At 35.5% G+C, this 16712-nt stretch overlaps 1 protein-coding gene and 2 non-coding genes across 3 annotated transcripts in view; 2 read left to right on the top strand and 1 right to left on the bottom strand.

Moving 5' to 3' along the window:
- LOC120633335 overlaps positions 1-3656 on the top strand; it is a 58099-nt gene extending 54443 nt beyond the window's left edge. Inside the window, exon 10 of the mRNA XM_039903527.1 lies at positions 62-3656. Within this exon, the coding sequence (XP_039759461.1) occupies positions 62-2401 (2340 nt within the window). The 3' untranslated portion in view covers positions 2402-3656. The remainder of the gene's footprint in view (positions 1-61) is intronic.
- A 343-nt stretch (positions 3657-3999) lies between these two features.
- Positions 4000-4073, bottom strand: Trnai-aau. The gene has a single exon. It is a non-coding gene; the product is annotated as a tRNA-Ile (tRNA).
- A 7295-nt stretch (positions 4074-11368) lies between these two features.
- On the top strand, positions 11369-11450 carry Trnal-aag. The gene has a single exon. It is a non-coding gene; the product is annotated as a tRNA-Leu (tRNA).
- Positions 11451-16712: the final 5262 nt, after the last annotated feature.

The following is a 16712-nucleotide window of genomic DNA, read 5'->3' as shown; positions in this document are numbered from 1 at the left end:
ACATTTTTGATTTATTTTAATTGTTTATAAAAGTATTCTATAAAGTTATGTTTTATTGCAGAGCCCTCCACCAGCAGCAATCGATTTTTTAGTAAAATTAAGAGAAGTTATGTCTATTGCCAAAGAAAAGATGATATCAAAAAGATTTATCCCTCTACTATCAGATATACCAGAAGAAGAATCCTATCATACAGTAGATCTTGGTTGGGATATTCCCTGCGCAAGAAGGGGTAGAAGATTTAGTGCTATAAGTTTAAAGCGTGAAAATAGCCGGCGCACAGTCTTATGCGGAGGTTGTCCAGGTTGTAACAGTAATGAGCGAGCAAAGAAAAATGCTAGTTTGATAAGATCTAATTCTTGTAAAACTTGTGTAAGTGATGACTATAAGCAGAAAATAGTTCAAAAATGGTTAGATGAGGTTCCTGCGCCTGCTAATGCTAATGCTTCTAGACCTGTTAAATCAATAGCCAAAGTCAGTGGAACACCAAGAGTTATCGAACCTAAAGAAAAAGAAGAAATAAGAATCAATTTAGTCGAACCAGTGCAGAATGAAAGTTCACAGACTGTTCAAATTACTGAGTCGATAATGACTAAATTGATTAAAGACGTGAATTTAAAAAAGGAAGATAGTCTGGGAAACCAAATTATGCAGGATTGCAGTAATACCGAAAATTCTTCTGTTTTATCCACCAAAGCTAACTCTCTAGAAAGAAAAAGTACATTAAGCCATGGTACCCGATTTGTCAGAAAAAAATTGCCACCTCCACCGCCTCCTCCAATTGAATTTTCAGATACAAGTGATATAAAGGAGCCGGTGTCTCCAGAAGTAAAAAGGAAAATGCAGGCAGTTATTCGGGAATTGAATAAATGTCGTCGAGTTGAACCGGATGAATTCTATGATATTCTTAAATCACCAGCAATGGTACCAAAATTAGTAATACCGGTCATTGCCGCAGATTCAGTTTATTTCAGTGATGATAATAAATTTTCTGGGAGTCGTAAAAATGATGCAGATAGTGAAAACAATGAACAGTTTGATAGCTTGGAAAGAAAAATACCGAAAAAGAGAAGATTTTCTTTAGATTATGCAGCGCAATCAAATAAAAAAGAAATGTTGAGCTTACAAAATACAAGTATAACTCGCGATAGGCGAACACGAAGTTGGCGTGATTTGAAAAATAATCAAACTGAAAATGGTGTGGCTCAGCAAGCAATAACATTTAATTGTGATAGTAGAAAAAAATATAACACTAATAATATATTCATAAATTCCGTACAACCTATATACAATAACGTCGAAAATCCTGGTCCTTTGACAATCGAAGTTCGAGGATCTCCCGTTAGCAACAGACAAAAAATTAAAGATGATTTTGATCCTGATACTCTTGACAGAAAACCTAAGAAGTCAATTGAAGATATGGATACTAAAAAATGTGTCGACAAAATATTATTGAAATCTGGTGGAAGTTTTAAATACAAGCTTGTAGTACCTGAAACTCAGCATAAAATAAATCCAACCGAAGAAGCATTTACGAGAAAAATAGGTAGCTTGAGGCAAATTTATGAAGCTAGAACCAAAGCTCAAAATGACGTACGTTTTTATGAAAGACGCGGTAGCGTACCTTACGGCACACAAGAGTTGGCTGCTTATGTTAAAAATTTAGAACAACCTAGAAATCTAGAAAACCAGTTTGGACCCAAGCCACCTATGCCACCAAAACAAAAACGTTGCCCAGAGTTATATACTAAAGGAAATACACCCAGAAACAGTCCTCCAAGTGATCGATATCGTTCATCCGAAGAGAGAGATAGATTTCCACCTCATTCAAGGAGTGACGACAGAAGAAGTGATTTAAATGCAAGACGCTCTGGCAGACGTTCAGCTAGAACAAGACCCAGACGAGTCGATATAAGGAAACTATGTCGTACAGAGGATTCTGGTTATTTAAGCACAGACTCAAATGAGTCAAAACGAAGAGCTAGGTATTTGATGCAGTTGAAACCAAAACTACCTCTTCCAGAACCAGTTCTGAAAATGCCTGTGAGTAAAGTGAATAATTTACATATAGACACAGACACAGATGACTTAGAGTCACTGTGTGATGGACGAAGTGAATCTGGAGGTGAGAGTGTAGAGACTGATTCAGTATTCTTCGGTAATTTTAAAGACTCAAAGCATATTTTTGAGGAACTAGGTTATGGGCCGCGCAATAAGTTAGGTCGCAATCAAGAGCAAGAAGATTCAGGATTTGCTGGTGAAACCAATATAATTCTAAGCGGAGATAGTGACTCTGAACATAAAAGTGTTATTTCTATTGTAACCGGACGTGATGGGAGAGCTTCGGCTGCTTCTATTTCAAATAGAGATGACTCGCCATATATACAATCTGTGGAATGTTAGAACATAATTATAATTGAAATTTTAAAAGCCAAACAATGAATGTGTATTTAGTTGGTAGATAGTAATAAGTTTGTTGCTAAAGCAAATTAAGGAATGTACATTGAATTTATTATAATCTGTAAACTTTACGATAGGTGCCACCGAATTTTACCTCATGGTATAGATGTTTGTTTTTTTTTTTGCACTTTTAAATTGTTGCAGTAAATAAACAATAAAATTAGCAAACATTTTTTTGGACATATTTGGTTAATTCCACTAGACAACTTGGGCAGATCTTTCAACTGTCAAAATGGCTTTAAATAAGAAAAAAAAAGTGTATAAAAGTAAAGCGATGGATGTTATACGTATATTATTGGAGTTAGAGAGTGAACAACAAGCACATGTGTACTTCCAAATCGCTAAATGCATTAAAAGGTCAAACATAAGTTGGAGTGAGAATACAAAAAATTCTGATTAGAGGAGCACTGCGTGGGGCATTCTTTAATTAGAATGAAATCCCTCGACATCGCAGTCAGTTTGTCTATGGTCGGTTTTAATCTCTTTTCAGGAATGAAACTCTTTAGTTCAAATTATATGTTATTTTCGGTTACGATCTTTTAATGTTTATTCTTAAATTCTGCCTCTATAATTTATTTATGCATTAAATTACCTTTAGTTTTAAATTATTATTTGGTTTGCTGTAAATATCAATTCGTGTTTATGCAACAGTATCCGTCATTATATAGAATCAGAATTTATTTATTTTCTTGCATGGAATGTTGGCTTATCTTTTGTTACCTAAATTATTAACTTTGGATTTTTTTGAATTAATAAATGTAAGTATGACATTATGTAAATAGCAATGTAAATAATAGATATGTCGCTAGGTTGTTACGAATGCCATTTTTGTATGTATATATTAGTATCGGCCGGTTGTGCAATTAATTCATTGTAAATATAGATTTATGTAAAGAGGCTAATTTGTTGAAATTGTGTAAAAAGTTTATTTGTGAAAATTCATAACGAACATAAGATATTTTTGCTATGGATTGTTTTTTACAAAACCTGATTATGGATGGTTATGGATGTATGGTTTTTTTACAGAAACAAACGAACGAGATCAATCATTTTTGTAAATAATGTCCTAAAGATTTAGAAACTTAGAATTAACTAAGTCTGTCTGTAAGAATTTAATTAAGATAGTCAGTGTAGGTAGAAGAGTGTTAGTTACATAAATATTTCTATTCAATGTTTACCTAATAAACTGAAATTTGTACTTGTGGTAATTTTTACTTGTCGTAATTTGTTACTAACACAAAATCTACAAAAAATAAGAGAAATAAAATACGTTTATTTATCAGAATATGGAATTCTGTCCAGGAAAATTTATTAAGGTTATTTAATTTGTAGTGCAAACAAAAACTGCCTGATTGGCTTGCAAAAATACAATTAGTTCATTTATATAATAATGAATAGAAAGCGTGTAAAATACGTGTTCTTGCAATAGAAATCAAGTTAAATACGAGTTTTGTTATTTCCAATAGATTATTTCCGCTAACATTTATTTTTATTTTTAATCAATTTCAATACGTTAAAGTTAGCAAAATGAAAAAGAAACTTGGCCCATGAGGGGATCGAACCCGCGACCTTCGCGTTATTAGCACGACGCTCTAACCAACTGAGCTAATGGGCCGATGATGAGAAAGGTGAATTTATTTTACAGATATCATACTTATACGTACCTTAAATTTCCAAGATAACAACAAGACACAAATATTTTCAGGCAATTAATACTGATATATTGAAAACATAAGGGGCAGTTTACACTTTCATGTCATAATCCCAGATTACTAGCGCATAATTTACAATCATAGAAAATATTATTGCGCTTTTTAATAAATGTTACACACACATTTAATTTGTACTATTTACATTTTTAAACAATTATCTAATTATATCAGTTATCGATCTCCCAAACCATAACTTTTAGAAATGGAGCTATGTTTTTTTACGGAAAAACATTGCTGCATTTTTAATTTATTTAATTTACTTCAATATAATGCTTAATTGCATTATTATTATTATTTTTTTATTATTAATATGCATTAATATTTTTAACGACGTCGGTATCGGCACTAAAAAATTAAAATAGTTTTGAAACGTGCAAAAGGCCGTGCAAGAGGTCTTGACATAATATTATGATATCTCAGAAAATCTGAAAAGCCGCTATTTAAATTTTAATTCCTCCGTTATTACCGTTTTTGTAAATATATTAAAAGCTTTTTTCTTTGGCAATCGAGATAAGCATTTAAGCAAGCATAATCTATATGAATTTTAAACCAAATTTCACGACTTTTTTTCATATTAATAACGGAACCCTAAAAATTGAAAACGAAAATTGATTGATTGAATGTTGATTGTAAATTGAAAACGATAAATATATAGTTCATCTTATAACGACAAGCATAAGATGAACTATAAAGTAACTGTTGATTATCTAATAATCAGGATAAGATAAACCGAGGCATATCAAATTAAAAAGACAAACAAGGTTAGCGGGATCGAATCGCTTAGTGCGTTATCATTCACTATCAGCAAAGGGATTATGTAAAGTTGTTTACAGTTTACAAATTTCCCTCCCTTTCCCAGAGCTACTTTTAACTAATTCGCTCTTGGCAAATTTTGCCAAAACGTAAAATGCAATTTTTTTGACGTTATAATAGGATTCCTCTTATTACAACGTTTGAAAAAATAGCATTTTACGTAACATAAAGATATCCTTTAATTTCCTACTTGTCTTATAATGGCAAAAAAACTTTACCTTAAATTTAAATTTAAATTTTGTAAATATAAAGAAATAACAACATTTATCATGTGTGATTTTGGTTATGGTTTTTGCGATTTAAAATCTTTATTACTATTTTGTGTAAAAGTATTGCTTTTTTCCCTGAGAAAGCATATAAAAAATAAATTACCTGTGCCACTCGGGATGTTGCCTTTCTTGTTGCATTCTTGCGATACCTTATACGTTAAGCATCTAAAAGTTAAGGTGAATTGAAGACACCCATATACTTACATTCATCATCATCTTTATCAACCACGACAAGGCACAGGTCTTTATTTAAATTCCATTACAAGTTAGCTTTGACTTTTTTTTTTTTTATACAGAGAAAATGCCTGACGCATACCACTCCGTTGGGGGAAACAGAGTAGTTATGTGGGACTTGCACCCACTAAAAACTCTGTGTGTCCTTCGATAGACCTATAAGTTAGAGCACGGGGTTCACTTGCGTATTCACCACACTCTTGCCAAGGTTTTCACCCCCCAGTGCATGCGGGTCCTATCATCAATGGCCTGATCGCTGCCAAATCCTCCAGAGAGACGTGCGCTACACGGCACGCCACCTTCTTAGGCCTGTCATTAGTTGGGTGACAAACTTTCCCTTTAATTTGCCGCCCGCAGGCCTACAACTCATGGAGGCCGGAGTTCATTGGTTGCTCTCCGGCGCCCGGTTCGTCAAGTTAGCTTTGACTGCAATCTCACCTGGTGGAAAGAGATTATGCAGTATAAAATAGTAGCGAACTTTCCTGTTAGGGAATGGCAGTTATATTAAACCCATACCCTAATCCGTACCGGAACGTTCACTCGCTTAGCGGAACGTCTACGTCGGTATGGTGGTAACTAGCCATGGCCGAAGCCTCCTGTCAGACCAGACCAAAGAAAATTCAGAAATAATAAATTCACAATTTGCCTTATTAAAGGAATCAAACCCGGTATCTCCAACTTAACACCATAGCGCTCACCGATTCGCCAGAGAGGTCGTCAAGAAGTCTCCTCTCAGAATGTGATTGGTTTAGGCGGTAGTCAACCATGCTGGCTTAGTGTGGATTGGTAGACTTCACATGCCTTTGAGAACATAATGAATTCTCAGACGCACAGGTTTCCTTATGATGTTTTCCTTGACCGCAGACAAAGTCGGACTAAGGAGCTTAAATTAATAAATATATTACGATCATACACACATCGCCATCTAGACCTCTGAGTAAGCATAGCTTGTTTTATGGGAACCAACATAACTGATGCATATTTATGAATAATATACACAAATACCTACTTTTAGTATACAGATGAGTTTCTTAATGACAAGGTTGCTTGTAAGAATCCGGCTCCGCTTTCATCTCTCACAAGATAGAAAAATGAATGTTAAAATGTAAAATGTAAATTTTTGATGTTGGAAAAGAGCAACTGCTGAGTTTCTTGCCGGCTTCTTCTCGGTAGAATCTGCCTTCCGAACCGGTGGTAGAGTCACTACACACGGACAGACTTGACGTTTCAAAAGTGCTTGTATTATGCCTACTTGAAATAAATGAATTTTGAATTCAGATAGACACCCAGACATTGAAAAAAAATGACGTTCATCACAGATACGTTTTCCACTTGGAAATCGAACCCAGAGCCTTGGACTAAGAAAGCAGGGTCACTGCCCTCTGCGCCAATCATAAATAGAACAAACATGAAATTATAATAAACAGGTGGCAAGACGTAACACGTATATAGATAAGTACACATAGATTATTGGAGATTACGTTACAATACGTGTAATCACGGGCTCAATTACAAATGATTGTTTGAATCTACCGTATTATTAAGAAGCCTTATAATTGCCAATTGATTTTGAACGCTATTTCATAAGTTTTAAGAGTTGTAACTCTTGTGAAGTTTCTAACCTACCGTTGTATTGGTAGACCCTTTGATTGGAATTTAAATTCGTATTTGCTTATAATGAACAATTTAACTAAATGGACACAGTCAATCATCACTTACTTCGGTGGCTCAGTGATCCAAGAACCTTGGCCTCCGTTACAAAAGCTGCCAATCATTTTTTTACTGATCCTCTTCGGGCCAATAGGCTGTTATAACTAGCGGGTCTTTAAGTTAGGTTTAAAGACATTTATTCCCATAAAACTTGAGTCGCTTACATAAGAACTTCTTTATTTATTATAAGTGTATTATGATTAGGTTATTATTTTTTCCTGTTACTCATCCATTGGTTCATTTTACAAGCGAGTTCTAAAACGTCCAGAAGCATGTTTTTTTTATAAAACACTAGCGTACCCAGCCCGCTTTGCCGGGCTAGATTTTGCTTTATTTTATTTAAACAATAAACTTACATCAATAAATTTTTAATTTAAGTCTCATAATATATTAAATCATTTATTTCTCTCCGTATTCATTCTCTTCTATTCTCTTCTCGAGCGGGTGAAGATCATTATCTACACCCATGTAAACCCAACAATATGATTTACATCATAGTAAATAAAAGCTGTATTTTACAGTTTGACAGTTCAAAAATAGGAGTGCTCCACTAAACTTAACAGGATTACTCGCCAGGTCAATCCGGAGATTCCTTGAAAGTTTCATTGGTCCAGCCGTTTCGGAGCCTATACAAAACATACCCACACACTTTCTCTTCTATATATATAGAAGATAACGTATTGACACTGAGAGAAAGAGAACGTTGTGAGAAAACCTGCATACCTGAGAGTTCTCCATAATGTTTTGAAAGGGAAATGAAGTCTAACAATCCGCACTCTGCTAGCTTGGTAGACCATAGACTATAATACGATCTCCACCCTTCTCTTTCTGAGAGGAGACCCTTGCCCTGTAGTTTACCACTAATGGGTTTCAAATGGCGCAGTGGTGAGCGATGTGGTTTATAAGTGGAAAGTCCGGGTTCGATTCCCGGAGTGAGTAATTCTGGAATTCATAAGGGACGTCGGTTGTGGCTGCTTACCACTCTACCGACAAGGCCGTGCCACCAAGCAATGTAGCGTCCCGGTGCGCATAGGAATATATGCCGCATAGGAACCGATTATAGGGGCACGGATGTTATAATAACTGCTATACCCTTAAGACGAAGTAAAAAAGCTGACTAAAACGAATAGTACATATAACTGGCATACCCCCTAACAGGTTAGCCCGCTACCATATTAGACTGCATCATCACTTACCTAAGATTACTGTCAAAACGAACTTGTAGTGGAATAAAAAAAAGACCCGGGCCCAGTAGTGGGCTGTGATTTTTTTTTTTTATGTTTATAGACCCTTGACTGCAATCACACCTGATAGTAACTAGTAAGCGATGATGCAGCCTAAGGTGGAGCGAGCATGCCTAGAAGATGCCTAATCACTCTTGATTTGAAGGTACTTATATTGTAAGAACTGGGGAAAATGGAAGCTGGAAGAGCATTCCAGATCCTAGCGGTGCGGATCAGAAACGAAGATGCGAAGCGCCTCGTACGCGTCCGCGGTATATCGACCACGTCAGGATGCAGATCCTTACGGTGCCTCGCGGTTCGATGGTAAAAATTCGATCGAGATCGAGAAGTCGATATATTTCGGAGTGCGGAGATCGCGGTAGTTCAAATAGTTCTTGAGCACACTCTCCGAAATATATCCTATAGAATATTGGATCCTCACGAGATGTTGACTTTATATTCATCAGTCGTCTAAGTACCTATAACACAAGCTACGCTTACTTTGGGGATAGATGGCGATGTGTGAATTGTCGTAGTATATTTATTTATGTATAACATAAGGTGAGTTTAGCCTCATCTCATGTGCCTGTAATTACCTACACCGGCAACCACACCCTCCGAACGAGCTCTGTCACAAAGAGCGCTTCACTTTAATTATTTTACTTCTTTGGCTTCTTTGGCTGAGCCGATTAACTTGCCTACATATTAAAAACAAAGTTGCTAAATACCCTATGGCAGTATTTTATAGTGAACTTCTATTGACGCAATTTCCTCTATACAGGGTGAGATTTTGAGAAGGATACGCCAATGATATTCATATGATAGAGTTCGATCCCCGGGTTGCCCTCTTACTTTTCGGCGTTATATGGATTTAATTAAATTAATGTAATGTCACTGGCTTTCGCGGTAAAGGAAAATATCTTAAAAACCTTACTGGAGCCATGTCTTCCAGGATGCAAGCTTTTACAATTCAAATTTTAAACATGATAATTTTGTTGTGAAGCCATAAACAAACTAAGTTTATTCTTAAAATCCTACGGGGACATTTTCGGGGTTTGAAGACAGCCATAGGATACTTTTATGTCGATAAAAGTATCCTATGACCGTCTTCAGGATGTAAGCTATCTGTGCGCCAAAATTTGTCAAGATCGGTGCCGTGGTGGAGCCGAACAAAGCTTATAAACAAACTAACAGCAGACACACTTTTGGATTTATACTATTAGTATGGATTTGGATGAATTTTGTTCATACTAACCACAAGAACAACACAGTAGTAGTTATAAAGCGTTTAAAAACTGTAGACTGATTTCTTAGGACAAATCAGCATAACCTCAAATTGAGGCGTCCACGTGTGGGAGCGCCCGTGCCAAAAGCTCACCCTGTAAACTTAAATATAAGTAGCCATCATAAACGATGCTAGAACGTTAAGGTTGCTCTTAATTGCTGATCATCCAAACTTTACAGCCAAATCAGTTACGAAAATACAGTCTGTTACTAACGGTAGCTAAACTTATGGCCTTCTGAAACATCTGTGTATATCGGTACGTTGTTTTTGTTGTTTCGGATATACCGTATAACTTCCTTAATGATTGTATTAGCCGAACTTCTGGGGTTCGGTGAAAATGTTAATCCTATAAAACATACCCTTTAATCCCATAAATAAAGATTATAATTTCAATCGCTCATAGAGTACGTATTAATAATATTGCTAAGCTAGATACTTTGATGTTATTCCACAATATAGAAATAAATAATTATAGGAGAGTGACAGATTTCTAAGAAATGACGCAAGAGGTTACAATTTCATAGAAAGCCGTTAAGGCGTCACTTTACGATGTGCCAACTGTGACATTTTGTACTAACATAATGTTTAACTGGGAAATTTTGCTTAAATGTGTAAAACATTTTCGACCCCCCCACATGAAGTAGGCACCTTTGGCTTTCGCCCGCGATTTGCTCCGTCTTTACACTAGTAGATTTTTTCTAGGATTGGTTTGATGCCCTGCAAAACATCATTCCCGTTGCTGCGTGAGAGAAGATAAAACCAATAAACGCTCTGCGCATTTGACTTATTATTCGAAACGAACATAAATACGTATGGCTACTGGATAACTGATTGTAAATAGGGTTTCATGGGGCCTTATTCAGGTTTTGTTCAAAATTTGTGAAGTTTCCTAGTTTGAAATAATTAAAATTTCTATCATAATTAATATACACTATTTTTATATCGTCTGTGTGTTCAAATGTTAAACCAATTCTCAAAGGACTTTCATGCGCACGTAAAGAACATCACAGGGAGCAATTATTATCTCTTACAGCGTTTTCTACGCTACTTTATGACGTGGAAATTAGGAATTCAGGAATTCAGCACGGATAAAGTTGCGAGTTAATTCTAGTACAAAAAACGTAGGACCGTTGACTAAACAGTGGTGTTAATTTTGTTTTATTTAAATCTCTAAAAATAATTGGCAGGTCTACAAAATAGAGCTGTGATTTTCAACGGGAATCATTGTAAAAAGGACAGTACTACTTTTAGACTTGTCAATTTAATTTAGATAGCTTTTATAACATTTTTTTTAAATCGTTTCATCATCGTCATCATAGTAACTCATAACCGTCCCACTACAAGGCAAGGGTCTCCTTCCATAATGAGAAGGTGTTAAGGCCGTAGTCCACCACGCTAGCCCTGTGGGGATTGGTGGACTCCACACACCTTTGAAAACATTGTGGAAAACTGTCAGGCATGCAGGTTTCCTCACGATGTTTTCCTTTACCGTTGAAGCAAGTAATATTTAATTTACTTAAAGTTAGAAAAGCCTGCTGTGATTCGAAATTGAAGTCGTACTCCTACGACTGGGCTACTGGGCTGGACCACTGGGCTATCACCGATACATTTACGATTTAACTATTAATAAAAAGCAATTCATAATTTCGACCTATATCGCATCTGGTAGCGTGGCCGAGCGGTCTAAGGCGCTGGTTTAAGGCACCAGTCTCTTCGGAGGCGTGGGTTCGAATCCCACCGCTGCCAAAATTTTTACTCTTTTTTATTTTTAATAAAAGCCATTGTCTATTTTGCCATACGAAAAGTGCTATAATAAACTAGCAATAATGAACATAATTTATTGCCATTATCAAATAGTAATCATCAATTGACAGACAGCACCAAAAGGCATTAATCAACTTACTTTACCGAAATACCGGCAGCACAAAGAATTTATCATAATTCACAAGTAATTCACTAACTACATTAGATGTGGGTAACCAGCCATCTCACGCCATCGTAGGACGTACCCTGACTTTTACATTTAAATCCTCGACTGACTAACGCATTCCATGTAGTTAAGGATTAGTTTATATTTACGAGTAGATGGAGTATATTTTCTTAAACCTTTCAATTCGTATAAATATTTCATGGTACATTGTTTAGATACAAAATTATTATTCAAAATCAAATTGTCTATACACGTTAAATTCTGTAGTATTAAAACACAAAGAGCGATCAGTACACTACAAATCTCGGATACATCTTTAGATTTTTTATTGGACTGCATATCTAGTCAGTATTACCTATTTATCGAATCATTTATAATTATCATAATTATAACTTTATAATAAAACTATATTATAGAACTTAGACCCACCACATTGCTCATATTTGTTTTGGACGGAATTTTTAGATCAACACAATTATAGATAAAAATTAAAAAAAAATTGGCATAATTCGGGAATATAGTAAAATCAGAATCAGCATTCGTCGTCAAAAATGATAACTAGATCAACCAACCTGAAATTAAACCGATTTCCGTTCTCCTAGGCACTTGGTAATAGTATGTTAGTATGAGCTGATCCATTAAATAAAAAACAGACGGCTAAAATATTTAAAACAGACGGCTATCTCTTTCGCCTAATATAGGGGAGCACGAACATTGTGCGTATAAGACAGAGTAACATCGGCCGCCTTTTTAAAATCTACTAGCTATAAAATGTAGCTCCACGTCCTTTCTATTCACTCTATGCCAAAAATCAAGTTGATTAGTTACTATGTTAAGGCGTGAAGGAAGGACAAACAAATAAACACACTTTCGTTAATAGCGCTGGTTACTAACAGTACAATTAAAGGAATGTCTTGCTTTGTAAAGCTCGGATGTGGTAACCATAAGCAGTCGCGTTAATCCGATTTCGATCCAATGGCTAGGTTAATTGATCTGATGTACATCAATCATTACAAATCCCTGGCCTTTTTAGAGTTCCCTGTGAGGAAATTAAAAAATACTAAACAATAATATTAATTTATGGCATTTTTTATTTAAATGGACATAGGAAAGGTCTGCAGAGGTAAAAGACCTAGAGGCCGGTCCCCAACAAGATGGGCAGACCAGCTGAAAAAATCAAAGTCGTGCCGCTTCTATCAAATCGCTAAAATGGCCTCATACAGAAACCGATGGAGACAGTTTACCAGTTCGAAGTTAAGATCTCACCAGGACCACGATCTTCAGTGATGAAGGAACGACCAGAGAGAGAGAGAGATACATGCCAACAAAATATTTAGCTGCCAACTAATTGACTAGATAAATTACCTGTCCAAATTGGCCAGTGTCCATAAGCTCATATACAAATCCTATAGAAAAATGGTCTTTCAGTTATTCCCGTATTTTAAATTTCAGCACGGCTAGCATGGGCAGGAGACAATTCTATCCCCGGGGAAAGGAAACATATGTATCTTTTTCCAATCTCAGAGCACTGGCGTACAAGTGGAAATAATTTACACATAATATATGTGTTATAATAAACGGGTTTGAACTTCTCCTATTCCCTGTTCCCGTGATTTAGCAGGTGGACACGTTAATTATATCCCTTTTCAGGGCCTATAATCGGGGGATATAATTTTTGTCTCCTTGCCGTGCTAGCCCTGCTGGGCTACTTTTATTTTTTCTCTCTCATAAAGCTTATTTGGACCAATGCGTCCAGTAGTTTCTTAAAACTTAAGTTATTAAGTACTTCATTTCATTTTGCACTCTTAAAAAGTAACACCTTTTTAAATTAAACAATAATATTTAAAAAGAAAACAATTTTAATTTCAGATAAGTGTGTTAAGTACATAATTTACATTAAATACTATATAAAAGGTTTTTTTTTTCATTTATTTAAGACAGGTATGCAATGAACTCTATAAAAAAGTTACGGAACCTTAGCAGCGTGTACAGTAAACTTTTTAATTTGCGCGTCATTGATATAGTACAACATCCCCGTGCGATATACGCGAGGAGAGTAGATGCAGACAGGTGCCGAGCCGTCATTTATCCGAGACACGCGGACTCGGCGGGTCCCCTCGAACGAAACTCGACGCGAAACTCTACCACCGTATCACGATAGAAAACTCGTGGTAACACAAAAACAAATTAATTATGTTCTATTTCCGAACGCTGCACGCTTGATTCTATTTTTGAACACAGATACAGATAAACTATTTGAAATGCGCGGTATGTGTTCTGTGAACTGAACTTTTTGGTGAAATATAGATTAAATTAGAGATTTGTTTTATTATGCAAATGGCAATGTTTTTTGAAATTTAAATTGTTGTGTTTCGCGCTTGGTGAAGATACTTTTCGGTAAGTTAATAACGTTATTTTTTATTTGTTTTTATTAGACCTAACATCACCCTAACATTAATTAGAGCAGTGAGGTAGGTGGGTTTAAGCTTCATACGGTACGCGATTAGCTGAAATTAAATAGGCTAATGGTGACAACTTAATTTACTAACAAATGACAAATGGTGGAAACTTAATTTACTATATTATTAAACTATTTAGACACTTTAAATTGATGACTCGTATTCAATCTCAGTCTATTCTAATATCCCACCGAAGTCCTCCTCTTTCTTAGTAGGCAGAGATCTAGCGTTGATAGACTCTCTACTCTGATTCAAGGTCCCAAAGTTCTTATCAAGGTTGGTGGGTCTTAGCGAGAGGTCCTCTCGCTCGTACAATAAAAAATGTCTTTCCCCAGCTATAAGGGATCCTTAAAAATATACCAACTAGGTATATGCGAACTATATACAAGCTTAACTTGGATAGAGACCTTAAAAGTAATCAAAATGAAAAAAAAAAAACAAATTTGCGTGTCTTGTAGCTTCGCTGTTTTGACGAAGAGTTCCTTCCTGCTACATAGTTAACGTCATATATAAAATATTATTAATCTTTTTTTTCTTTAACCAGCATCTAATTAAATCTTAACTTCGAACTTCATAGTCTTTGTTACTTTAAATGGAGTTCACTGGTTTTACACAATAATAAGACATAAAAAATTTAATTACTGAATTTAATAAATTATTTTTGACTCATTTGAACACATACCCTTCTCTGTATTACACAAAATTGGGGAGAGTAATATAATGCTCTGCGTAAAAAATGCTAAGTTGCGAGCGATAACGTGTAGTAAAAAAATATTTTATTCAAATTTAGGAATTCAAATATTTTCTTCGCACTTGGACTGTCTCACGTTTCTACATATATTAGACATTCGCTTTTAACTATTTATTTTCAAGACATTTATTTTACGTAAGAGTTTGCATACCTGTAGTTCTAGGGTCCATACCCTAGAATGGGAAATATTTTATAATTCGGAATTTATCGGTATTTTTTTTTATTCAACTACAAGTTAGCCCTTGATTGCAATCTCATCTGTTAAGTGATGTTGCAGTCTAAGATGGTAAAGATGGTAACTTGTTAGGGGGAATGGCAGTTATCTTGATCGGTTTATTCGCGAAATCGTACCGGAACTATAATTGGCTTAGCGATGAGTACCTATGTCCGTCGATGGGGTAGTAACTAGCCACGGCGTATGAGCTTACCACAAGACCAGACCAGCACAACTAGCATAGGGAGGAGATAATTATCTCGTCCCACAAAAAATTATCTTCTCCCACAGAATTATCAAACTCTCAGAGCAATGGCAAGTGGAAACAATATCAAAATAATATATGTTTAATAATAAACGGGTACAAACTGCTCCTATTCCATGTTCCCGTGCTTTTGTCAGGAGATATAATTTTTGTCTCCCGCCTGCAGAGAAAATTAAGTAATTATAAATTTCGAAATTGTCTCTTGCCGAGGATCGTGATATTGTAGGAGTCGATTACCGATTGACTAAATACGTTATGTTATTAAATACCAGATATCCGTTACTTTTTTTTAGGTTCTCGCGTAATGAAGTAGCTCAGTATGATGATCGAATATGATACTGCGAATTATTTTCCGAAAAAAGTGTTATTATTTTGACAAATGACCAACATGAATTTTTTAACCCCCATTTGTTACCTTTTGGAATTTCATCTGTTTATATATAAAAGATAAGGTGTGCGGATATGAGTAATCCTGTAAAGTTTGGTGACAATCGGAGCACTCCTATTTTTGAACTGCCAAACTGTCAAATACAGCTTTTATTTACTATGATGATATTCTATTGTTGGGTGTACATGGGTGTAGATAATGATCTTCACCCGCTCAAGAAGTGAATAGAAGAGAATGAATACGGAGAGAAATAAATGATTTAATATATAATGAGCCTTAAATTAAAAATTTAATGATGTCAGTTTATTGTTTAAATAAAATAAAGCAAAATCTAGCATGGCGAAGCGGGCTGGGTACACTAATAATATATAATGACCAACCTTGATGTATACCTAGTACCCAACTGAATCTACCCTACTAACCAAAAAATTTAACGCTTGGCGGAGATATCGCGTATCGTACCTAATTATACACACAAAAAATAAATATGTTCGAATCAAATATATTGCTTCGGTTTGATGCAAATATCATTTGTATTGTTATAATTTATACCCATGATCGAAGACATTGTTTCCGGCCGTTCCCACCGAGTGAGAGCTCTCAATAATTAAAAGTGGGGATAATTATTGCTGACTTCAATTCCAATCAGAGTATTGTAGATAATTATGTGTACTCGACAAATACCTACCTACGCAGACAATACTTACCTCCTCGTAGTGTTTCTTGAATTGATTACCACTAATATGAGTGGTAAGAACCGTTCTTGAACAAGATGCACTTGAGAAATATTACCGATCTCAAGTACAGTTACCGTTTACTTCGATAAAACTTATTTTAATTTTTAATTTCGAGATTTACCGCACTTTTTATTCCCGTTTCGTATTGTAGACTATATATATAGATATAAGCCAGCACTTGAGACTTTGTCAATGACGGCCGAGTGGCGCAGTGGGCAGCGACCCTGCTTTCTGAGTCCAAGGTCGTGGGTTCGATTCCCACAA

The sequence above is a fragment of the Pararge aegeria genome, chromosome 21 (genome assembly GCF_905163445.1).
Source record: "Pararge aegeria chromosome 21, ilParAegt1.1, whole genome shotgun sequence".
NCBI classification, from domain to species: domain Eukaryota; kingdom Metazoa; phylum Arthropoda; class Insecta; order Lepidoptera; family Nymphalidae; genus Pararge; species Pararge aegeria.
Note: the sequence above shows the minus strand (reverse complement) of the source record. Positions and strands in the feature narration are given on the sequence as shown.